Raw genomic sequence first — 25,479 nt, 5'->3', positions numbered from 1 at the left:
TCTGGACGCTTGAGCACCCATTTTTTCCTCAATGTGAACGATACACACGGTCAAAACTTCAGTAGGCTTTCGTTTTACCGATACCTTGTTCGACTGTGGAACAATGAAATTTTCGCTATGGCAACTGCAAATGGTAATAATTGTTCGAGAACAATAAACACAGTTTCTTTATGGGTTGTGCTATTCGTGTTCGATAGGAGGGGTGTGTGTTCTTTTTAGGTGATGTATATAGATCTTAGCCTCAGAAAGAAGTTGTTAGATATAAGGGTGACCATAGAGAAATGTACAGTATTGTACAGAATGGTGGGACAGCCAACTGTAGCCTATTAATGATAAATAAGACTTTCCCACTGAATCAGAAATGATGTGCAAATTTCGGCATTTTCACGTAGGATCCCCATGAATTTTGAGGCGAAAGTGTCAGAAAGAGATAAACCTTTAGTATAATCGGGTCGATAAGACACGTCATTTGGGATGGTGACGTAAAGCCGGCGACCCCGTGTAAGTCTCAAACCTCTACACGTAAAGGAACCCAACACACTTATAGAGAAGAGTAGGCTAGGGACGGTACGGTTTGCTTCGCTAAATACTTGAGCCGCGGCAAAGCCGTATTTCACTAATAGCTAACGAAAATTAAAGCGTCCTGCTTCGCTTATGCAATGTCGCAAAGGTCGATAACAATCTGTGGCGTAGGAACGCCCTCCCTAAAATCGCGGACACTCCTTACCCCCCGATCGAAACCTCTGCTTGGAGAGCAAGAGTTCAGAGACCTCATATCTCCATGAACAATTCTGTTTATGCAAATGACTTATACATTTACATAATAGATATCTAACTTACACATGTTGCAATATTGACAGTCCTATAAATTAAAATTTAAAAGTGCAATTTTCCAATCATATTAATTATGACGTTTTGCATTAATTATGAAAATTAGGAATCTATTTGCATAATTGGTATCTGTTGATGCTCCACCTGCCATAAAGTATATATGTTACATGTATTTGAGTCTTATAATGGAAAACACTGGAAATACAGATTTTCCTCATTAGTTATGCAAATTAAGTCCTAATGAGCATAATTTGCACTTCATTGCGTACATCTCTGTGTAAGCAACCTGTATACTAAATATCATGGAAATCCGTCGTTCCTTTGTTCAGTTATTCTCCTTAGAAAATTTTCACAATAACGGCCCTGCAGTTCCAGAGCAAGCTGCTAGGTGGCCCAAACCTACACAACTTCTTTATTACATCACAGGCTATCTGCCACCAAAAAATCAAGACCATAGCACGTCCAGGTCAAAAGATACAAAAATTGAAGTTCTGCTGCAGTACCAAGGTCACATACCAGGGGGCCCAAAATCAACCTTGAATTTTGGCTTCACAACACCCGCCCACATACCAATTATCATTGTAATCCATCCAGAGGTTCTTGAGACACACACAGAGACACACACACAGACACGCCAAAAACAATATCTCCATTTTTCATGGAGATAATGATAGGTTAAATCTTGAAATATGATAGAGATAGCCTGAACTCAATCAAGCTCCTGTAACGGCTTGCCGCCCTGTAACCGCGGGGAGGGGACAGAAATCCCCGGACAGCTGGAGTTTGCGTTATACAGACTATAATTAATAGAGATATCTTTGACTATTCAGGCTCGAAGTCTTATCCATAGGAATAAATAATACAGTAACCAAGCTCCTTGCTCTGATTACAGTCGTTATCATCGGAGAATGGTTAACCAATCGACAACACCATTAACCAATCAGTAAGTTAACTTCAATTTGGCCTCTCATTGGTTGACGCAAAGGTCAATCTGTGACCCGGAAACCCGGGAACCAAGATGGCGGACGAACAGGCGATGATTTTCATCGCGATTGCCGCACTTTTAGTGCTTTTGTTGCTCACGGTGTTCTTCTTTCTCGTGCAATGTGGACTTTTCCACACGGTAGATGTTCGTGCGGGAACCCCTCCCATCGAGAACGTCACGATCATGTACAAGTTCCGCCAGGGCCCGTACAAAGACGCCGGAGACTTCTTCACGGACACCATAGAACTCGCTCCGACCAAAAGGACATTCGGGGTTTATTATGATGATCCGAAACAGGTTGGAATACCATCGTTTTCTGGTGATGAAATGTGTAACGGGTTACCCTTCTCCATATTTGTCGTAAAACATAGCGTTTGCGTATCAAGAAACTGATGTGTGTCAATTGCAAAGATAGTTGGACAAAGGATCCGGAGCATCTCGGGTGGTTGGCCTAATAAACAATGTACCAGATGTCAGTGATTAACAACCTGCGTAATTATTATCGGTTAGTGGAGGCAGGACGTTCGATAAAACCTCATTGGTAGGGTCTATTGACAGGATATTTCTGTCAATGATATTTTTTTCAGTCAATAAGAGTTTGTGCACTATTGACAGGATAATCTTGTGAATAAGACCTCATAATCCTGTTAACCCTAACCCCTGATATGACCTAACCCTGATGATGATCTTATAAAATGGTGCAAAAATCAGACTTATCTACATTCCATTCCTCAGACAGAATAAAAACAACCCCAGAGGCCATTGTAAGAGTTCTCTGAATTAAATAGGTTTATACTGATTCAAACAAAGAAATTCCTGCACTTCCTGTTAATGAAACGTTAGCACTATTGACAGGATGATGTGTTGTGTGGCCCAAGTGCCATTGAAACGGAGATGGGTGCCGTCCTACTAGTATGCACAATCTGGTGCTTGAAGGACTTGACCTTGACTTAACTCTATTTTATTGTCAGGTGGAAGCTGAAGAGTGCCGCTACATTGTCGGCTGTATCGTTAGTGAGGGGAAGGAGGTTCCAGACAAGGGTCTGATGGACCAGATGAAGGATGAGGGCTACAGGTCCTTCAGGTTCCCCGCTGTCACTCATGCTGTAAAGACTGAGTTCCCCTTCGCCAACCACGTCTCCATTCTCATAGCTACGACCAGGGTTTACCCATGTCTTGCTGCTTACATCAAGGTAATGTTACTTACAGGTAGCATTTTTGTATTCAAATGATACTTATTTCCATGTGACATAATGACGCAACTATGTTAAAAATTAGTTACAAATGTCAATTTTCAAATTGAGATTATTTGCAGTTTTGGTGTCAAAATTCTACATAAGCACTATTAGTAGTACCTTTAATAGAGACTTTGGGGTGTGAGTTATCTTTTTCCTTAGGAACACCCAACCTATTAGGCTAAGATGTGACTTTCCCAAGAAACAGCACCTAAGATGTGACTTACCTTATTCCTCAGGAACACCACCTGTGTGCACACCCATGTCTTGAGATCTATGATGAAAACTACATCCACTTCATGGCCCCGCTGGCCAAGCAGAACCAGTTCTACGTGCCTGAGGTCAGGAGTGGCTCTCCCACCCTGTCCCTGGCTGAGACCACCAGTCCTGAGGAGAGCCACAGTGATGGGGAGGGCGACACCTCCTACATGTCAGGGGACACCTCTTTCAACACTACCCTGGACTCCAGGGATTTCAGCACTCAGGTAAATAGTTCAGCCAAGCCATGCAATGGCTTAGCAAAGAAGCTGCTAAATGTAACCTTTTCTGCAAAAAGTTTCAAACTGATCTTATTGCATATCAGTTGATCACATTTAGCGGCCATGTGTTTCTTTTGACGGTATTCATGACTCATGAGTAAAATGAATGGTAAAAATGCAAGTTAAGGGACTAATAGTGGTGAAGTTTCAATATCATTGTCTTGACATCCCCCTACACATCAAGTTGATGTGTGTTTTTTTAACCACTTGATAGGACATCCATGAGGAGATGGGCAAAGGTGAAGGGTCGGGGGAGTCATCATTTGAAGAGCTTGAAGTGGAGGAAGACATGAAGGAGTGACCTTATGAGCCAGCCATCGTCAGAAACTGTGAAGGATGTCTGTGCAAGGATGTTGAACATAAAAATCTGTTTGTCCCTAGTTGGAAACAATGGCATTTACAGCAAGTAGCTGATTACAAAGAGAAGTAAAAGAGATTTAATAGTTTCCTGTCTATTGCATTAACATTACACAACATTGCTAGCTCGTTTATTTTCATGCAATGTCATTTAGGCCATTAATTTTCATTTTCCAGACTTCTCTTTTAGGTATTGTAAGAAAGTGATGTTCAAGATATGATTGGACTCTTTTATGAGAATTGACTAGTAAAAGTCTAGTGTTGTGCATGGTGTTATCCTTAGATAATGTAAGAAAAACAACAACATTCCATCCAAAGCCTACTACATTTAGTACATGTAGAAGACATCTTCAGGTGTCAACCGTGACAGTTTGTACAAGTATGCACAGCTTCTCTTCAAAACACACGTGCCAGTAACTTACAATGTTTTCAAAGTTTAATGTTCTGAGTAGAGATATCACAAGTCCATGATTTGTTGCTTTGGTTTGTTGCTTCTAAAAGGAGAGAGGTCATTTGTTCAAACACTTTTCGTTAAATATTTTGCAATATATTTGTTTTTCCAGCATATTTATAGATACAACTTAGGAAAATCATATGACCCCCCTTCACAACAAAGGGAACAAAAGGATGACAACTTGTGTGTAGTTGATGGGACCACCAAGGTAAAGGAAAACAGTACCTTCTACAAAGTTGAATACTACCTCATTCCTTTGAATCTACCTACTTGATGCATGTTAGTGTGTCTGTAAACTTTTTAAAACTTTAAGACAACATCATGCGTCTTACTCTTCAAGTCGTAGAAGAAACTTGTAGCGAATCATCTTGTTTAGGTAAAATCAATTAAATCAGAATACACATGTGGAATACAGCTCTGTACTGATAGTCTGTGACAGTGTTTGTTCTGGAACTTACTATAGATCTGTAACATTCCAAAACTGTTGAACACATTTAATGTGTCAGTTGTAAGCCGGCTTACTAGTATTTAGGTTGGTGCATTGTTAACAATTGAATCTGTTTATAATAATGTTTGCCATATTTTTAGGTAGATATTTGCTATTAATGAGTTACATATTTATCTTTGTTGCTGATAAGCAATGTCTCTTACATTGAATAAAAAGCTTATTGCAAAAATAGCAGCTACTTTTTCCTTCCTTCTTTTGTCAATATCTTTTGCCTTTTCTTTGTTGTAGTATGGTTGGTGTGATCAATAGTTTTTGATCAGAAGAAACAAGCACAACCAAGTCCTTTGTAATGATAAATTTGTCATTCAAAGATGTCCAGTGTCTGAAAATGTCTATCAAGAGTGGACATTCAGCAACATTAGGAAAGAGGTTCCTATGTTATGATTGCCTTATAGATAATACAACAATTATAGACCTATCACAAACCACAAATTGCACTTGACATGAAGTTGATGGGGCAGCCCAACTCTTGAAACTGTGATGCTGCCAGAGAGACAATACTGTTACTTGCTGCATTCTTGTGTTAGGCATTTTCAAAACAAAAGTGTTCTCAGAGTTGACCTTCAGACAACCTTAATGCAACAGCTAGGATCGCAAAATGTCTCTTAGCACACTTGCTTCATTAGGCACGGGTAGCTCCTCTGCAACAACAATGCCATCACCATGGCAACCGTTGTCAGACTCCTTGTCTTCTAGGTTACACAGAAGGGTGTCATTCTCATAGGTGGGGAAAAAGTACCTGATGACAGAATAAGTAACACAATTGTTAGTGGAAACATACAGAGGTTACAAAAGGTTGTTACTGCATATGCATCTGGAGACATAAATATTTGCCGCTTAGTTTTCGTCCGAATACAGTTGTACCAACAATCAATATAATATGATATGATATGATATGATAAAATATTATGTTCAAACAACATGATTACACTCAGAAAAGGAGAACCAAAGACAAGTTGTAATCTAGAGAGAAGTGTCACCTGATCCAGCAAGCAGTGTCAAAACTACAAGTCACAGTGAAAAATGTTCACTTTTCTTTTATGACCGATACTTCTGTACGAGGATACATTATCTTTTGAGATCTGTGATGTTATACAAGAAAGTATGAAATGATGTACTTACTGTGGCTGATCCCACACAGACTTGTCAGGAAGGCCTGTGTGACCTTGGGAGGTCATGTGATCTAACATGGCGGCCCTGGAGGGGAATCTCTCCTGACAGACGACACAGATGCACTGGTGCACTTGGCGCCGGATGTAGTTCACCAGCTTTATCTGCTGGTAGAATGTCAACTCTGGGGGGCCATAGTAAGGAAATGGTTAGAGGTGTTGAAGATAACAAGAGATATAAAGTTTTTTTTAGAGATTTAAGGAGAGGGTACCTCAATTCATGACAAAAATAGAAGAAGCAGAGGGTACAACTACCGTACAAGTGTCCACGAATGTACATCTGCAATAACCTTCCATACAGGTGGCTTCTTCAAGCTAATTGTTATTCCTGGAATAGCTGAGAAGGACTCACACCAGACTTACCTAGAGACTCTTTTACATTGCGGAAATCAAAGGAATGGGCATCCTGGAAAATACAAAAAAAATTATCAAGAAATGTTTGAAATTGATTTTCAATGAATTACATCAGCAATAAGAAGAAGCTTTGTTTCTACAACATAGGAAATCAGCCCCTTTTTGAGCCATACAATACCATCATGTGTTCTGTTAGCTTGTCTATTGACTCTGCTGAGAAGTCACAGAACAGACACACGGCCTGAGCACCCTCCTCCTCCCAGTCTCCCCACTCCCTGGGGAGGGAACACAGAACATGTCACTTACATTTCCAGTGGCAAACATTCAGTAATGTTTACAAGCCTAGGTTGTGATGAATTGTCATCCACTAAGGTGAACGTAAGTGTAACGCAAAGACACATGCAACTCAAACAGCATAAGCATGCAAACAGACATATATTCAATATTGTAGATACAAGCTGATATTGAGCTAAATTACTCATTGTTTCTTTCTATCATGAATAAGCCTGCAGCTATCAGATTTCATCTAGTTCAGATTAATATGGACATGGCTTCTAAACAGGTCTATCATCATATGTGGGTACTGTATAAAAACTGAACAGAGGATATACTCCACCCATGTTATGTAACTGGTATGACCATGACTTACTCCTCCTTGTCTGTGTCCACACTGACCACCTCAGTGTCATCCTCTGCCTGGATAGACTCCCAGTTCTTTCCCAACTCCTGTCCGGAAATAATTCACACAATAATCATTGACCATCTAGTTTCCTTTGAAAAAAGCCTCAAATTTGTTAAATGATAGCCAATATCTAATGAATATAGCCGACCTGTTATATCTACTGAATACTCAGTACAACTGAGAATCAACTGAGAATCAACTGAGAATCAACAAAGCACACAGACTGACTCACCAGGTAGTTTATGACATAGAACTTGTCGTATACTGTGTTCTTGGGGTTGATCTTCTTGTGTAATTTCTTCCTCATGTGGTCCTTCAAAGTTGGCCTGTCTTTAAATGTCTTTTCACAGTAAAGACATTGTAGTCTGTTGGGAAAATAAATAAGCAAGTTGTAATACATTATTAGAACATCTACGTAAGAGTTCCAATTTGATGTTCAATTGCTTTGAGAATTACATAATTCAGTTTACAAGTTTTAAGTTATATCTCCAACAGCTTGTATATTCTGACAGTGTCTCAGAAGTAACGAACAGTATCTGTAAATAATGCAATGTTGGATCTGTGCGATTGTGTAATACCAGTATTCTAAATGGTCAAACAGCATTGCTGTGCATCAGATCTATCAGCAACTTACCCCTCCAGCTTTTCTTGTAGAATATCCAGGTATTCATTGGCATAAACTGTAAGCAACAGCAACAGCAAAAATTAACCTGAGAGGTAATGAATAATCTATTTTACAGTAAATAAAACAATATGAATCTTGAATTTGGTTTGACCATTGTTCATAATAGACTGTCCATTAGGAAGCAAAGGAGATGAACAGACCTAAGTTATCAGGCTGTCCCACATTAAAGCCATGGTCAAAGGTCATGTGGTTGAAAAGCTCACATCTGTAAAACAGAACAATCATTGTTTCATTAAAAACAGCTTTTGAAATAGTTTCTTTGTTGCCAATATGAATACATTTAGGTCAAAGTAACTGATTGTTTATTTATTTGTTTTCAGACATATGCCATTAACATTTTCTTATTGAAGTGCATTATAAAAACACAACACAAGAAAGATACAAGCCTTTCATGGAATATTAAATCAAGACTACCAAAGACTGTCAGCATTGAATTGCTATGAACATGTTTAAAACAAAAGGTTTTACTGTCTAAATCTTACAATTCTTATAGTAAATTTATCTTAACGTAAGCATTCAAACCCTGATACTTGCCTATTGCCTTGAAAGTGCATCTTACAGAAAAGACAGGCTCTGGAAAATTGAGCATCAGTCCTTTCTTTGTGCTGTTGGGTTAATATCTGCTCCTGTGTGAAAGACAGACAACTTCAAAAGAAGACTAATCAGGGGACAGATGAAATCTTAACAGTTTACTAGCTTATATTACAACTTATAACAATGTTTGCTAAAGGAAAAAAAAAAGTGTCACTTACCAGCCTGCCCCTCTGCAGTTCCTCTCGTAGCTCCTTGTCTTCAGGTAGAACATCACACAACAGGTAGAAGTCCTCACTGGGAGCTTTATCTGTCGGATGGGTGTTGGTTCTGATCACACTGCAGAACTCTGTCAATGGCTTGTCACGAAGTCTCTCCTTCCAGTGTTGGGCATATCTGAAAAAGGTAGTTCAACAAGCTGCAGTTAGAACAAATGTCAACAGGTGACACAACTTATTCTAGATAGGAATACCAGGAAAGTATGTAACGTTACACATATTACAATTGAACATCAAAAAGGCTGGCATAAAGTCAACCTATGATAGAATCCTTCCTACAGTTTAAGAACTACAAAGATTAAAACTTCTATACCAAAGAGATCCAAGTAGAAAACTTCCTAGCTCGTACAAAGCAGGTTACGTGAGTACCTTTTCAGGTCAGCTATGAGTTTCACATCTGCAATGACTAGTTTATGTTCCACCAGTAAGTGTGCCAAGAACATGTCTCTATCTGTGGCAGAGTCTTCAAAAGTCTGGTTACACAACAAGCAGCCCAGTCTGTCTGAGTCACCACCACTGTCAGCAGCAGCTGCATGGTCTGTAGAGTTGGGTGGAGTACTGGGTTTTTCCTGCCGCTCTGGAAGGGTGAGGGGCTCAAGTATACAGTTGGGTTTGTCTCCTGTTAGCCCTGCAACAAATGTGAAGGAGAGTGATGTGTGAGAAACTTGACAGGCTATTAAACAAGGGTCAATATCGTAGAAGTGGCATTGTCCATTGGCGGAGGTTATGGACAGGATTTTTTGCATGGTTGACAGGATGTCTCTGTCAAGAAGACTTTTTTGCATGTTCCTGTCAATAAGAATTTTGGGGGCACTTTTGACATGATGTTCCTGTCAATAAGATTTTTTTGGCACTATTGAAAGAATGTTCTTGTCATTAACATTCCTACCTGGCCGAAAGGATCTACTCTACTCTACTCTACTCTACTCTACTCTTAACAATTTTCTAAAGCACTTTAACCAGATGAATGTTGACAAGACAGTAGTAGACACATGTGGTGACAACAACATCATTAACTTTGTGGATCTGTGGTGTAGGCCCCCCTCCCCAATAAATTTGCCAGACTTTTATATATGCAGAGGTAAACACAAATCTACTCATTCCTTTCTTGCTACAAAGCGGTCCCAATATACTTATCTCTAGTATAGTCCATACACTGCCGTTTAATACCTGCAGTAAAAGAAAATATGGAAGCAAATATATTTTTCACACACCTTCGCCACTGGACTGCGCCATGTTGGTTTTAAACTTCTCCCCTGTTTACTTAATGAACTCGTCCAGCTGTCACGTGACCAAAACAACATGGCTGCCAGTCAAAGTTCATTCGATACTATTTCGCTCGGGATGATTATATAAAATTATGCACCGTTTCATTGGAATTCTGATCAGATCTGAGGTCTAAAGCGATGGCTACTTGGAGCCCCACTCCTCCGCACAAGAAGTACGGAGTTGGTGAGTAGAACTCGTTGTTTTTCGGGACTTTTACGACATGTTTTCTGTGGGTTGAATAATTTGTGCGCTTGGCACGGGCCGACCGGCCTGACGGTTCGTGTGGCGAGGGGAAATGATTCATTGTTGCAAAATCTCCTTTTACTGACAATTCCTGCTTAATGAAAACTTCCTGGTGATTGTAGAGCTTTACCAAAACATCTAGAATGACACAAGTTTTGCTTACATGCCGACCCAGCTACGTTTTCTAAACAACAGTTATTTATAAATGGGTGGGTGGGCCACACGGATCCCGCTATTTTGTTCAGGATACGTGAGATCGTCAGGGGCTATGCGGGGCTGTGGCCTCAGGCGTTGTCGGAGCTTTTACGATATCGCACCGCATCTGTCTGTATCAAAATACGCTCTTATCGATCGTACACATGTATGAGCTACCGGGTAGTTCTGTACTCTTCTTGTCCGCTGTTTACTGAAGAATTTGGGCGCAGAGGAAGTGGTCAAATTTGATCCAGTCCTCCCGTGTCCCAGAGCACGCCCCCTGTTGATATGTATTGATATGCATGTTTACAAAATGCCAGATGTCATAATGCACCATTGTTCCTATGGACAGCGTTTCTGCACTCCAAAGGAATTCTACTAATCATTTGCCCAAGCCCAGAATAGCCAAGTTCAAAGTGTTGTTAACTGAAACACTTTTGAAGTACAAATTGCAAAGCTGGTAACTTCTAAATGAAAGTGATGTAACTTTTCCAGCAGGTGGTCTATAAAGGGGACGAACATAACTTTACCACTAGTTGAACAAATATGCTTGAACCTCAATGCATGATGTAATCGACAGATAAAAAAAAACTGTTACAAATGTACTTTTCCTATTTCCCTTTTAAATGAACATCATTTTAATTGAATTATATTGTGCATGATGATAATAATATCATGGAGTATACATGATACTTTCCTGTTGTCCTTGAAAGGAAGAACATTGTTTGCCCAGTTGATATTTCTGACTTTTGCCATCTATTTGATTGATTTATATAACTTACCCCCTGTTACAGTATAATAATATATGACTTGTGACTAAATGCATGGTTTAGTACATTTGCTGCTCATTTAAAGAAGAAAATTCCTAACATTTGCAAGACAGACATTTGCATCTGAGTATTTGCACAACAATGATGGCACATGGCAGTAATTACCTACTAGTTTGTATCTAAATTATGATCATTAGCTGCATGTAATTTTCCCTATCTTCTCAATCACCACCTGTCTGGTGAACTCCTCTGTTTGTAATATCCTTCTTCATCATGGGTGAGCTTAGTGACCATAAGTAATTAGGTATATACCATAGTGTCTATTCAGTCATATCCGTAAACAGGATGTCACAGGTTATCTGAATACACAAAAGAAAGGCTATACCCAATGTGCTTCTTTTATCATTTATGTAAACATTTCGCACAGGTTATCAATTTCACTCATTGTTGATATTTTGTCTTTGCTTATAAACATCATTTTTTCTTCCAATATTAAATTCTACTTCATACTCTTTATCTTTTTTTTAATGAAGCTCCTAGGCTCATCTTTTGTCTAGAAATTGACATGCAGGAACATGTTTGTACCTGTTTAGTATGTCATTTTTCCAAGAACAATGCAGTTGGAAAGTCCAAAGAACAGGTGGTCGGTACAGGTTTAAAAAGAGGACAAGCTATATATATAGACTTCATGTCACCTTTGTCCTACCAGACATCTGCCCCAAAATAATTAGAGCCAGATTGATTGAACCGTTATCAGGCCAAATTAGGCCGTGTGTTTTATGGTGGTGTCATCGTGTAATCAGAAAGAGACAAGCAACCAGAAATGACCACATAGGCCCCACCTTTGGGACACAATCAATTTGCACCTGCTGCAGTGTTGATCAATTTTTCATTAGGTTCACCTGCAAGCCTGATTGCTTACAGACAGATTGGTGGTGGTCTTTGTATGTTCAAAATAATCACAATGCTATGAGAAAGGGTTGTAGTTGCATTATAAGTTTTGCTCTTTCATACAAAAGGCAAGTTGAATTACAAGCTGAGCATTGATGCCAAATCAGTATTCATTTCGATTTAAAATCCTAGATGGAAATCATCCCGGGTGACTCAGACAATTGAATATTTGTAATATTTATATTAGACAATTAATTTTATATAATTTACAATTCACAGCAGGTAGTTCTTTTAACTTCATTCTAATATACACGCTGTACCTGAACAAGTCATCTATGGGAAAATTTACTTTGATTTATATTTCATACTCTATATTTGTTTATTTTTGTCTCATCGCATTATTGTATGCCTGTTGTTCTTGAAGATAGTGTTGCGTTAATATATTATGACAAACGTTACAGTCAGATACCATAAATAAGTACATGTATTATGGTTGAGGTGCAATTGGAAGTGTCTGAGCTTCAGTACTTACCTCCACTAAAACGAGATTGGTTTTGTAATTTCATTGTGCAAAAATCGTCCCAGAAAATCTAGGGCAGGAATTGTAGCCACAAATTCTCCAATGCCGTGATATTCCTGTGGGGCCGATTACCCTATTTTTATGGAGCTAAGTCCTTGGCTAAAATGTAGCAGAGACAGAGTCCTTTGTAGTATTACCGCAATTCAATTTTGTGGCTGTCTGTTATCCTCTTTCCTGGTGTTATTTATTGTTGGATGTGCTTCCTCATATCCTCCTATTGGTTGAGCTGCTGTTCTAGTTTTCAGCATACCGGTATGAGAGGAACAACTGGAATGACCTGATAAGAAAGTGCAAATTGCATACAGTTCTGTATTCTGCTGAGTTAGATAGATGTGGTTGGTACAAAAATGTGAAGACACAGATGGTGGTCATGTATCCCAACCCAATCTTATCATAAAAGCACCAGTGATATTTGATATAACATATCTTTTAATGTGACCCATTTGATATGCATCCATATATGATGCAAGTAGGATGAGATGAGAAGATCCACAAATTTTATGTTGCCCTCTAATTGGTAATGTGACATTTGAAGTTTTCCCTGGTGTATCTTATTTCTGCACATCTCAATCTGGCCTGCTTGGCATGCAACATTCCACTAATGGCATCTGGTGATAAGGCTGGGGATTTGTATGAAACACTAGAAGTAAACAAAAAACAATCAATCAACATCAAGTTACAGACAGTGAGACTGGTAGTGGTACTGGTAGGACTGGTGCCCCCCTCCCCCCCTGCATGATGATAGGTTAGTGAGGGAGAAATGACAATAATTTCATAGGTCATGGCTGTTACTGCTGACACTATTCAGCTATAACAAAGCACTGCAGTCATCATTCTGTTTACTGGCTGCTTGGAATATTTCTACAATTCTTTTGTATCTTCGTATTCCCTTTGAAAGTTTACCATACAACTATTCTAGCAACTTCATAAGATATCAAAATGTTTATGATTAATTGTATTCTTCATTACAATGTACACTTTTTATTACCTGACTTAAAGCATAGTGAGCATAGAAGAAGTTACATGTATGCTAAGAAGTGTGTGTTGGGAGAGCAATGTGTGGTTCACAAAATATATTTTCAGTGTAAAAATATAGATACTTCACAGCTTTATGTCTCTCTATTGTAGACTTATGTTAACAGTCATTGCATTTACATTATTCCCTGAAAATAGCTATAGACTCAAACACACTATGCTCTGTTATTATATGAACAGAGTGTAGTGCCCCTCTAATACATTATGTACTTATCATACCAGGATTTGTGAGGGCTAGCATGACCCATTTTCGGCTTTGTCAGTTATGTTTGATAATGTTATTACTTATGAGTTTAAGCTGAAAACAGATGTTGCCAGTGTGGCCTTCTTATCTTAGCAGTGTGGTGATCTTGCAATTGGCGAGTCAGGCTTAACAGGCAGATTAGTACCAGATAACTCCTAGCATTGCCAAGTTGACAACTACCACATATTTGTCATCATAGATAGATCACCAATGAGGACATGCGGACATTATTAACCAAAGATCTATTCAGTAGTTCCGCATTTCTAGCTGTGCCTGCACCTTTAGTCATTGATTGCAAAATATCAATTATTAACATCAAAGTTTAGACCTAAAAGTATGATGAATACAGTGACGGTTTTGAAATATACAAACATATTTATTGTATACAGTCAGTATACAGTTATTGTGTACATGCAGATAGTAGGCTTGTTTTCAAGAATCTCAAAATTGGATGATGCCCCCCTCCCCATGTGACCTGCTGGTCTGACCTGTGTTGTTTGCAGTGAAAGTGCATGGCATTCCTGGAAGGTACTTGGCCCCATACCTCTGCCCTGTTACAGATATGATAGTCAACAAACACAGTGTCCCTATAGCACAGCTGTGTACATGTACATGTATGGCCCACACATCTGGAAGAACTTCAGTTGTGAAGTACATGTACATGTAAACAGTAAGGGGTTGAAGAAAATACTGCTTCATGTCCTTTGTCACATCAATTTTCATACATCAATATACAGTAAGTTGTTGTGATGTCAATAAGACCACTGTGCTGAGGACTGTGGTGTAAACTGCGCTTTATTATTTTATAAAGGAGGACCTGTCAGTAGCTTTATAACACTCATGTAGCTGCATTAAGATTTAACTCTAAACTTTATTAAAGCATATTTATCAAATCCATCAGAATATTAGACTTCAATAGCCTCTGAATCTGATTCTACATGAAGGTGAGGGAAAAAAACGAGAAATGATAATCCTCAGAGACTTCTTGTTTCAAAATTCATTGTATTAAAAGAACTTGTAAAAACTATGTGGTAGGTCTTGACCATAAAGACCTATCAGGATGGACATTGTTGCCAGGCAACAGTGCCAGGAGGTCAAGTGGTGAGTGTCAATTTACATAAACAGTGTATTTTACTAGTACAGTGATGCTCCAGTGGCCCCAATAGGCATCAACAGTTACCAAGAAAACTAGAGCATTTTTTACAATATCATTAGATCTTGAGTGAGTGACAGAAATTTTCGCACACAGTGTGGATTGGGCCACTTGTACTAGCATTTAACACGATCATTGTATACGGCGATACCCATTATTTTTGTTTTTAGACGGATCATTAGATAACTTTGTTCCAACACAAATAGAGTATCGAAGATGTATGGTGTATATAGTGCATATACAGGGTTCAATTCAGCATTGTCCTACAATATAGTTTCTCTATCATTGGACTGTCCTCTGCAAAGTGGAGGCTCAATTATGGTGTAAAATCCTAAGCTCCCCTCCCCCCAGGTCTAATCACTTTAATTATGTCCACCTCATGTAGTACCCATCCATTCTGTGACACAGGCGATCCTTTGTGATTAGCACATAGGCGTGAGAACATGTCTCACCAGTGTGAGAAATGTTGTTCTATTGGGCTTGCTCTAAACCAAGGAGGTTACTTCTTTCCTGTCCTGTGCAATCACAAAAGCACAGTACACATTGCAATAGTTATCATCAAAGTTATAATCTATTATTTTTTATAGAAAGTTTGAGAAGTGAAGTTATTGTCCTGTGCTACACAGTGTAGTAAGTGGTTGGTATGTGACCTGAGATGTTACAGTTCATTAGGTAGATGTTCCTGTGAGACACACAAACAGGAAACTGGAGACGATTGTAAAGTCTGAGTTTCTAACCTGACAGACTGATGATTAAGTAGGGTATTCAAATTATGTTTTGTGTTCTACACCATCAGCCTTGATATTGGTTTTCCTAAAACAAAATGTGGTTTGTAACTAAAATGTAATCTCCAAGCAGATCCACGCCGGGCGCGAAAATCGTAGTATGCTAGCTCTGGCTAGCATACTACGATTTTCGCGCCCGGCGTGGATCTGCTTGGAGATTAACTAAAATGGGATTTAGAAAAAGTTTTTGCCCTCCAACATCTGCTAAGAGATCATGGTTTTCCCTTTCCTTGAGTTGAATTCTATCATTCCCCATTTGAGGAGCTGCAAAGCTTCCTTAATCTGCCACTGATGAAATAAAGCTTATTCACCTTGTCTGTCAAGTTTGTCAGATTTCATATTAAGTAGGATTTGAAGCAGAGAATTCACAGTGGAACACTGCCAGTTGGCTTGCCCAATGTCGGTACCCCTCCCTTCCAGCTCAAATTTAGAAAATGCCAGGCTTGTCATCCACTTAGACCCCGTTCACACTCATTTTTTTCAATCGCGATTGAAGTATAATCGCGATTGTTAGATCCGATCGCGATTGAACGCAAATAAACTTTTGCGTTCACACTGCTTTTCGCCAAGTGGATTAAAGTACGCCGTGATCCGATCGCGATTGAAGCACGATTGAAGCATGCTATCGGCGATCATCTGGTAAATGTTGTTGTTGTTGTTGTTGTCCTTGTTTTGTGTCTATTTTTCCGCTAGACATTGTCACTTGGTGCGGTAAATGTCCCTCTTTCGGTGACATTTCCCCAGTTTGGCCTGCACCTCCTCTCTCCCCCAGATTGCGATGAGGACCCTGGTCTCCTCATCGCGCCATCTGCCACCAGCTGAAGTTGCTGACGGAGTTTTATTCTTCTTCTTGGGCATTGTTGACGATGAAAAGTTGTTGTTGTTGTAAGAGAGCGATCTGACGTGCGGATTGGGTTTGTTTTCCCGCGCGATGCGAACTATGACCCCACATACCCGCATGTATCACCTCCCACCCCCAGAACCAGCCGAAATCTCCGCCGATCGCGATGGAATGAATCGTAGTTGTGTTCACACTCAAAATTTGATAGGATTGGATTGGATCCGATCGCGATTAATCCAATCAAACTACCTCCGGAGGTAGTTACAATCCAATCGCGATTGGATCGTTTTGGATCGTTCCAATCGCGATTGGGAGTGTTCACACTGAAAAAATCAATCGCGATCGGATCGATTCAATCGCGATTATACTTCAATCGCGATTGAAAAAAACGAGTGTGAACGGGGTCTTAGTGATTGGATGTACCCTAGTACCGACCCTTCTAATGATTCAGGTCAAACAAGTTCACCTACAAAGTCTGGAAACGGCTGGCATTTTCTTGACTTTGAACCCATCTCATTGATTATATGCCACTGTATGTATTGTGGTATAGTCGGTTCCAGTATAATGCCATTACTGAATGTGAATGTCCTTGCCTAGGCCTGATTGTCTGGCATGTAGAATAATCTACCATGATCTCCATTCACCACAGGAAATTAGATTTTATGGAGACAGGTACTCTAACATTTCCTTCTAATCCAATTTTCTGGGCCTGACCATATATATTTGGTAATAAAACATGTTTTTCAATACATTTCAGAAAATGCATTTGGTAAAAAATTTATTCTGGTGAAAAGTTTTGTCGTTCAAACCTTCAGCAAGTTGAAGTTGACCACCTATCCCCAAAGAAGAAGTTTAAAGAAAAAGGAAGTTGCTATTTACTGTTATGTATATGGAAATGACCTTTCTTATTTGAGGCATCCCTAAAATTGTTTTGCATCATGAAATTCAACATTCTGCTGGTCAATTTTGAGCAAAACAAAAAATTGTCAACGTCAACTTTGCCCCACATTTTGTCACAGGTGGCACCGTGCTGTCTGACCCCATATGGTTCCTTCTTTACTGTTCAAACAGCATAGTCATGAACTGTTTGTTGCTGAGGGTTGGAAACAAACACTGCAACAGTTGGCTTTCAATGGAGGAGGAGAATCTGTATTCTATTTGTTTGATATAAAAGAAAGACAAAGAAAACTCCTCTTTTAAACCTTCGAGATTGAGAGATAAAGAATTTGTATTCATCACAGGTCCGTTAATAGATCATAAACCTGTGAATGTCATATTCATGGACACTTAGCTGAAATTCATGGTCACTTAGCTGAAAATTCATTGCCAGCCAGCCTTGTTAGCCTGCATGTGGTGTGTTTCCAACATCGATCATGATTTGATTAATGAAGCACTAAAAAGAGAAGAATAGGATTTTATATTGGTTTGTGCAAGGTTTGTGGTTTTCCCTGTTAGAGTTTTATACTGAATAAATAATCACAGGTAGTCATATCAATGTGAAATGTTATGTTATTTCCATTGAAGACCTGTCAAAATGTAAAACATTTAATAAAAAAATAAATATTCCTGAAATACAGAAATAAAAAGCTGAAGAAAATGTCAGTGATATGATTGAGAAGGCCTAGCATAGAATATTTGATATTGATTTGTATGATTGATCTGTATTTGTTTTTGTTCTACAGCCATAGACAACTATGTGAGCAAGCTTCCATGTGGGGTAAATCTACAGATTGGAGAGACAGTGCAGATTTTAGAAGAATGTGCAGGTAGGAGCTCAACATCATTCTTCACATGTTATAAAAAGTACCATTTATTAATTCATATCTCACAGTACCTCTCATTTCTGACCTTGAGTTGACAAATAAAGTGTGTGTTCTGTGAGGAAAGATGTGCTTGTTCTGTAACAATTGTACATTATTACGGCTATCAACCCTCTCCCTGCTGAAGTAGCCTTTTGGCACCAAATCTGTCTGGTCATGGGGTTTGGCAGCAGGGAGAAGGTTAAGGTTGTGATTGACAATTTGTGTAAAACTTTACATGGTTTCTTCCCTTCCACAGGATGGTACAGAGGCTTTTCTTTGAGGAACAAGGAGAAGAAGGTGAGAGACTACCTTATTGCTGAGAAGATCAAATCAGCTTCAGTGAATATTTATATAGAATAATAGATGCTTAAAATGATTTCTATTTGAACATCTATATAAACATATATTTTTGCATTTGTATCAGCCCTTTTGACTACCGTCAGTACATGTCAGTACTGGTTGCTTAATACAGTACATGTTTTAGGATGCCTATATTTTCACTTAAAAGCTAAGAATTATTGCATGTCCCAGTTTATCTTGTACTGTACTTTGTAGGCCATGTATTGAGAACTAGATAACATGGTGAAGCACACTGGCAGCATTCCAACTTGGCAAAAGCACAACTGATATTTGATGTCATGCTGTGTCTTGAATTTGTTGTTCTAGGCTATGATGACAGTTGGATTGGTATCTATCAAAACATAGTAGACTAGTTGTCATCACTAGATATGCTGAACTCATCTCCATAGTTACAAGTTTGCTCAGTTCCCTATTTATTGAGTCATTTATTGAGCTTTCCAGTCTTCAGGATTCTTTCACTATACCCAGTTTCATGTGAAAATGTGGGTTTGTAAGTTACAACCACAAAAAGGCATTTTGTGTGTGAAGAAATGATAAAAAGAAAATGTCTGGAAGAAAATTCATTCCATTAGCTGGCAGCTTGAAAAGTAGGTCATCTCTTCATTAAAAGGCATTGATGTCCAATTTTCTGACACAGAGTGCCTTCTTATATTGTGATCTGTGGGACCTTACTCCATGTAGTGGAAGACTATAACATTGGACATCAAAGGAGCGGGCCTTACAGGCTACTGCAAAAATCCAAAAGAATTTCTTCCTCATGATGGAATGGCTGCCAAGACAGATTAGACAATTACATTTTATGTAAGACGTCTTTAAGGACCTTGGTGTATCAGTTCTTCCTTTTCAAAAAGAAAGCTTCCTGTTGTTATTTCCTCCCAAGTTACGTAATGACTTCTCCAAACCAAAAGCAGTAGTGTTGCTAAGAAAGTTTGGTGTTCAAAAAACAATGAGCCTGCTTTAGAATGTCCAACACATGAATGGTTCATTGCCATGGTAACAACCAATTTGTATGGATGAAGGGCCTCCTGAAGTGGCCACGTATTGGGCCGTACAAAAACAGCCATTTGTTGATTTACCAAGGGACACTTGGCATTGTCCTGTCTTCTGTCTCATTTGAATATGGATGAATGTTGAGTGGGACAAATTTGTCATACTGAAAACTTGGCAACATCCATCCTCTCCTAAAAAAACATAGATATCAAATGGAAAGAAAGGACTTATTCCTAACTATCCATTACAATTTTCTTATATGTACATCAGACTTGTTCTAATGTTTCCCTCCCTGACATATTAAGTGGATTATCCCTCTGAAAGGGACTGAATGTTTATGTCCACATTTCTGGACAAGTTGCCAAAGCTCCCCATGTCGGCATATCCTGCCTTTTGTGAACACAGCGTCTCAGAGTTCTGTTTGTGATGGAGACCCCGGCCATGACCCCCTGTACCTCCAGCCATGTTCACTGAATCTAGAATGGATTGTTGTGTGTAACAGTAACCTTGGGTAGTATGCATGGGGGGAGGAAAGGGGCTTTGATCCATGAAGAGGTGAACAGAAAACAAGCACATACAATAGTCTGCTTCTTTATTTATGGTCTTGTGTAATTGGTTCAGGTCATGGTTACTTTGTGAAGTCTGCCTGAGCCTGAACGTCCCCAAATGTTAGGGTTTAGCAGTTGAGTGAAATTAAAGTTGAATTTGCATAATACATGTGTTGTTTCAGGTTGAATTGCCAAAACAACTTTTGTCCATCAATACTCCCAATCTCATTACAGAATCCTACTTCCTTATAAGTTGTACTATGGTTACTTTGTTGTACATTACCATTGCTAGAGAATTTAAAATCATTCACATTGTATCCTTTAGGGTGTTTTTCCAGCATCCTACGTCCACCTGAAAGAGGCCAAAGTGGAAAATATAGGGTAAGGATTTATTGCAAGAAGTGAAACTGCACATTATGTCTCATATATAGGATTGAATTTGAAACAGTTTGTGTCATTTGATTAAGATAAAATTCATCTTTTGGAGTAGATCTTTAGCCATTCATGTATGTTTTGTTTTCTTTACACAATGTCATGACATTGTAATTGTACATGTACATGTACTTTAAAAAGAAATGGCAGTGATATTTGCCTGACAATTAAGGGCTACAGTAAGTGATAAATGAAGAAGAAAATCATTGTTTTGACAATTACTTTGATTCTGGACAACAGGATTAATGTAAAGTTAAGTTGGCTGCCTTCTTTGTATGTTCAAAACACTGTACAGAATCCTTCTTGTTTGTTCCAATTCGATTGAAGGCAATATGAAACAGTCAGTCCTGTGGAGAATCCCACTGTGCTGGAGGTGACTTCAGTTCTCAGGGAATGGGGACAAATGTGGAAGAGACTTTATGTGGTAAGAAACCCAGTCTTTTACCTAGTTTGCCTTCTGTAGATGTTACATTTCTACATGCCAATACATGTGAAGTTATTTGAAGATTGCTTTGCTTTGTATTCAATATCCCATCAGCTCAACAAACATCTGCTTCTGTATGTATGTATTTCCTCACCATCCACTATGCTGAACTGTTCTGTACCTGTTGTGTATAGGAGCGTCACAGTCAGCTGTTCCACACAGTCAAGAAGCTGATGTTAGAACTTATCCAGATGAGGAGACAGCTCATGTCTGGTACACTCACACAGGTAACCCTCCGATAACATTGAGTTTTCTGTGTGTCTGCATGATAGATGTTTAGATGTTTAGTAGAGTAAAGCTTAGAGCAAGGGTTATTTGATAATACATTGTTGCAAGACCCACACAAAGTTATCTTGATTTCCATCTGTGCTGTTGACGTCATTCCTCCTTTCAGTCTAAGGAGATCATGTGCATATTTCTTTCCCCTGCAGGACCAAATCAGGGAACTCAAGCTGAGAATTACGTCAAAGATTGACTGGGGGAACAGGTAAGAGAAATGGCGGCCATACCAATCATCTCTAAGCTTCTATAAGAAGGCTATAAAGTATGAACCAATAGATGTTATCTTCACAACCTCAATAATTTCTTTTTCTTGAATGGGTTTGTGCTAAGTCAGCTTCGTAATTCGTTGGACTGAACTGTCACTCAGAGAAAAAGTCTCACTTACAAAGTATTGAAGCATGCATACATATTACATACTTATCCTTTTTGTTTGCTATCGAACTGTATCTTTGTTATAGTTTGTCTGACCCTTACCTCTTTCCTCATAACCTCAATAAAAACCGGTCTGCAGGCCAATTTGAGCTTCTTATGAATAAACAAAGGTTCAAACAAACAAAATTGTCCTCCAAGTTTGATGTTGACCTCTTCTTACCAGATAGTTTTAGATGACCAAATTGTACCCTTCCCTGACTGTGCACAGGAAACTGGGCCTGGACCTGGTACCAAGGATAGATGGGGAAGTGGTGGATGTGGACAGAACCAGTGCAGTTCAGCTTTATCAAGTGGTTTGTACTTTTTACTACAGCTTACATGCAGATGATTTGGTCCACTGATTAACTGTTTGTTACGGAGAATTTGAACATATAGAATGCATTCTGTCAACCTACCTGAAGAAGATAATGTTACCAGAGCAAAAACAATGCAGAGTGTCTTATTCTGGAAAGGTAAGAATTTTTTTCACCTGAATTACAGATTTCATTTTTTTAATGGTTGAGCTAACAGCTGTTATGAGACTTGGTATAATTTTCACTGTTCTGCTTGAACACAAACACTTGGTGATGTGACACCTGCAACACTGTGTGCTTTCTGAGCTGCTGATTCTCTCTTACCTCTTGCAGCATATAAGGAGCCAGCAAGATACACAGAATTCTTCAGTGAGTGCTCCTTCATTCCTTTTAAGACAATTCTAAGAAACTTCTGGCTGAATAGGGAGGAAGATGAAAGATATAAATTCTTTTTTGTTTTATTTTATTTTTGTCATTTTGATGAAGATACTCCCTGAAAAAGGAATATGAAAAATTTGACAGTATTTTGCACCATGTTTTCCTTCCTGCTACTTCATACTTCATGCAATTCAAGTCCTTCCTATTCTTGCCAAGAAATAAAAACATTTTCAGGGTGTTATGTAGTTTTCTTTAATGAACATTTGAATGAACATCTTTAAGTCAATCAGGCCAATTCCACCTACTCCTTTTGCATGCTACATCTTATGCAAATCAGTCGTTTTGAAGGGATGTTAGATGTTAGTGTATATGTTCATGATTATATCTCCTGTCTGCCTTTACAGAGTCGTGGAACAGTCAGGAAGTCTAAGAAAAAGGTCCTGTCTCATCATCTATACTTCATCTTAAAGAACTTTGCCTGTAATGTTGGGGAGGACACAGACATCTTCTTCTCCCTGTACGATGCCATTGAGAACAAGTTCATCAGGTAGGATACCTCTCTTTCTATGGCTTGTTTTAATGTGTTGGTCTTGGATTTCTATTTATACATTCATCTTTATATATTTGCTATCTAATGTGACCGTGCACATGTCTTCACCTTTCAGTGAGAGGTTTCATGTGAAGCTGACCAAAAATGGACTGCCAGTAAATGTGGAAAGGCTGCATAGTCTATCAGCCTTCTTCATTGTAAGTTTTCATGTTTTCATTATAGAAGTACAGTGTAGAATCCATATTGTTCTTCTGTCGTTTTTGGCAGAGAAACATGAAAGGAGAGTAGTCCATACTTGGCATGGGTTCGTATAAAAATTAGTTAACTTTTCAGCAATTATCCTGAAAACAAATTGCTGGAACTTTAACTGTTTTCCAATCATTTCATTTGCCTCTTACCTACCACTTGTGTGATAGAATTGTTCAACATCTTTGCTCTAAATGTGACTGTGTACAAATGACTTCTGCCCTCATAACAGGACTTAGGGAACCAGGACCTTGCTAGAGAACTATACATGGTAGCACACATCTTCAGAATAGGTGAGACAAATGGCTTTACTCATGACAAGCTTTTCAAAATCTGAGTATTTGCACTGACAGCTTTTCCATTGAAAAGGCTTGTTTCGTTACATTATAATCACATGTTTAAGTAGTTGTTATTCCACTTGTTACATGATTTATTTCATCTTACTGTACCATGTTATTTTTTCTGTGTAGGCAAGATGGTTTACTCTTCAGGAGAGTCCAAGAAATCTTCTGTGCAGTACAGAAGACCTTATGGATGTGCAGGTAACATGCCTTTTAACAAATCATTTTCTTTGATTACATTTGGCCAAAAGCAAAATGTGGGAGATTCAGTCTGAAAACAGTGTAGTATCTGAGCAGTGGCTTTTTCAAACGAAGGCCATTTTTTTCAAATAATATCAACCTTAAAGGAACACTTTACTGTTTAAGACATGGAGTGTATAATGAAGAAACTTACAGTTTTCATTCAGGATGTGTAATTTCACTAAAAACGTAACTAAAACATATGAAAAAGAAATGAACCCTCTGCCTAACTGTTCTCCTGTTGGTTCAGTGATGAGTATACAGGAGGTGCTGGTGGCTCAGGCTGACCAATCAGAGGGACAGGAGGATAAGGAGTTTCTGATGAAGGTCTACAGGTGGGACACACTTATATTCTGCAAACAATTTCTATACTTTTTATACCAATTGTAATCTGCCCATAGTTGGTACTGATGATGGATCCAATATGATGTACTCTGCCATTGTTTTTTGTCAACCCTGTCTCTCACCATATTTTCAGGACTAGCAGATTATCAGGGAGGATAATTTGTAATGTTGAACCCTACAGGTACCCTACTGTCAGGTCAAGGTCAACTTGGAATAGGGTTCTTTTAACCTTTTATTGATCAGGCTCCTTTTTGAAATCTTTGGTTTGGGGATATAGACATAACATGTACAGATGCTTTATATGTGCATTTGTCATTTAGATACAAACATAAAGATCTACCCACTGATAGCCATTTTGACTAAATGAGACAGTTGACATAAAAAAGTACTAAGCTGCATTCCCCTTCAGGGACTTTTAACCGTTTTGTAAGTGATACAAGCCTGTTTTGAAAGGAAGAGCCATTAGTCATGTTGGCCTTGACAGAAACAAATGGTGCATTGTGCACTCCCTGTAGTCACCGAGTATGGAACACAGCAAGAACAAACAGCACCACCTAGCCTTCTACACCTATGTTATAGATTATAAGATGCAACATTCATTTGGCAATAATGAGTACCTTTAAGTTGCATATTTGTCTATTAGACACCTTAATATGTTTAGATGTTTTATAGTCTGTAACTTCAGTGATTGTGCAAGGTGTGCACAGGTGAAGAATAACTGTAGCATGTAACATAAATGTTACAAAGTTGAATCAAATGAATGAGTATGTATGTGTGCATGGGCATGACATCGTTTTATTTGTGCTGATGTATGGTTGATCATTGCCGATCGCCAGTGTTTCCTCCTTAAGTTTATGCTGGCGTAGTTTCCTTGCTTGCAGTTTCCTTGTTTAAGAGACTTGGTTTTCCTTCTTTATGTTAGCAAAGTTTCCTTGCTTGTAGTTTCCGTGTGTTAGAGACTGTTTGTTTCAGCACATTTTCTTCCATGTTTCCTTATCAGCTGTAACAATGAGAATGAGATGTGGCAGCTCCATGAAAACATCATCAGGAAACAGCTGGGCAAGGTCAACTTGCAGGGGTCAAGTTATGGTAGGTCTTATCTGTTGGTCTCAATCTGTAGGGTCACAGTTTTGTCAGTGTTT

At 38.8% G+C, this 25,479-nt stretch overlaps 3 protein-coding genes across 7 annotated transcripts in view; 2 read left to right on the top strand and 1 right to left on the bottom strand.

The window, feature by feature from the left end:
• The first annotated feature begins 1,814 nt into the window (after nucleotides 1-1,814).
• Nucleotides 1,815-5,080, top strand: LOC136435105 (testis-expressed protein 264 homolog). The gene is made up of 4 exons (XM_066428325.1): nucleotides 1,815-2,113; nucleotides 2,788-3,009; nucleotides 3,291-3,536; nucleotides 3,805-5,080. The coding sequence occupies exons 1-4, from the start codon at nucleotides 1,850-1,852 to the stop codon at nucleotides 3,889-3,891; spliced, it is 819 nt and encodes a 272-aa protein (XP_066284422.1). The 5' UTR covers nucleotides 1,815-1,849; the 3' UTR covers nucleotides 3,892-5,080.
• Nucleotides 4,366-9,943, bottom strand: LOC136435104 (zinc finger protein 277-like). Its single transcript, XM_066428324.1, has 12 exons — nucleotides 9,823-9,943; nucleotides 8,978-9,236; nucleotides 8,552-8,726; nucleotides 8,334-8,425; nucleotides 7,940-8,004; nucleotides 7,749-7,794; nucleotides 7,347-7,479; nucleotides 7,082-7,158; nucleotides 6,611-6,707; nucleotides 6,442-6,484; nucleotides 6,032-6,203; nucleotides 4,366-5,648 (listed from the first exon to the last, which is right to left on the bottom strand). Exons 1-12 carry the CDS (start codon nucleotides 9,842-9,844, stop codon nucleotides 5,495-5,497), a joined length of 1,335 nt encoding a protein of 444 aa, XP_066284421.1. The 5' UTR covers nucleotides 9,845-9,943; the 3' UTR covers nucleotides 4,366-5,494.
• Nucleotides 9,944-25,479, top strand: part of LOC136435102 (dedicator of cytokinesis protein 3-like) — a 45,754-nt gene continuing 30,218 nt past the window's right edge. For 4 of the 5 annotated variants that reach the window (XM_066428320.1, XM_066428318.1, XM_066428321.1 and 1 more), the window contains exons 1-15: nucleotides 9,944-10,060; nucleotides 18,297-18,380; nucleotides 18,673-18,713; nucleotides 20,640-20,695; nucleotides 21,074-21,170; nucleotides 21,365-21,457; nucleotides 21,662-21,717; nucleotides 22,153-22,237; nucleotides 22,571-22,606; nucleotides 23,020-23,162; nucleotides 23,281-23,362; nucleotides 23,644-23,704; nucleotides 23,882-23,953; nucleotides 24,243-24,327; nucleotides 25,338-25,426. In XM_066428320.1, the coding sequence (XP_066284417.1) occupies nucleotides 10,015-10,060; nucleotides 18,297-18,380; nucleotides 18,673-18,713; nucleotides 20,640-20,695; nucleotides 21,074-21,170; nucleotides 21,365-21,457; nucleotides 21,662-21,717; nucleotides 22,153-22,237; nucleotides 22,571-22,606; nucleotides 23,020-23,162; nucleotides 23,281-23,362; nucleotides 23,644-23,704; nucleotides 23,882-23,953; nucleotides 24,243-24,327; nucleotides 25,338-25,426 (1,126 nt within the window). In that variant the 5' untranslated portion in view covers nucleotides 9,944-10,014. The remainder of the gene's footprint in view (nucleotides 10,061-18,296; nucleotides 18,381-18,672; nucleotides 18,714-20,639; nucleotides 20,696-21,073; nucleotides 21,171-21,364; nucleotides 21,458-21,661; nucleotides 21,718-22,152; nucleotides 22,238-22,570; nucleotides 22,607-23,019; nucleotides 23,163-23,280; nucleotides 23,363-23,643; nucleotides 23,705-23,881; nucleotides 23,954-24,242; nucleotides 24,328-25,337; nucleotides 25,427-25,479) is intronic. The other variant, XM_066428317.1, reaches the window with a different exon arrangement.

The sequence above is a fragment of the Branchiostoma lanceolatum genome, chromosome 5 (assembly GCF_035083965.1).
Source record: "Branchiostoma lanceolatum isolate klBraLanc5 chromosome 5, klBraLanc5.hap2, whole genome shotgun sequence".
Taxonomy (NCBI): Eukaryota; Metazoa; Chordata; class Leptocardii; order Amphioxiformes; family Branchiostomatidae; genus Branchiostoma; species Branchiostoma lanceolatum.
Note: the sequence above shows the minus strand (reverse complement) of the source record. Positions and strands in the feature narration are given on the sequence as shown.

Bases quoted from the DNA above. Each gene is read 5' to 3' on its own strand.
- LOC136435105 (XM_066428325.1), top strand. From the start codon at position 1,850: ATGGCGGACGAACAGGCGATGATTTTCATCGCGATTGCCGCACTTTTA. The intron at 3,010-3,290 runs GTAATGTTACTT...CTTATTCCTCAG, and splicing joins GTCTTGCTGCTTACATCAAG to GAACACCACCTGTGTGCACA. The intron at 3,537-3,804 runs GTAAATAGTTCA...ACCACTTGATAG, and splicing joins CCAGGGATTTCAGCACTCAG to GACATCCATGAGGAGATGGG.
- LOC136435104 (XM_066428324.1), bottom strand. From the start codon at position 9,844: ATGGCGCAGTCCAGTGGCGAAG. The intron at 7,795-7,939 runs GTCTGTTCATCT...TGTTGCTTACAG, and splicing joins GGGACAGCCTGATAACTTAG to TTTATGCCAATGAATACCTG. The intron at 6,204-6,441 runs GTAAGTCTGGTG...ATGGCCCCCCAG, and splicing joins CAATGTAAAAGAGTCTCTAG to AGTTGACATTCTACCAGCAG.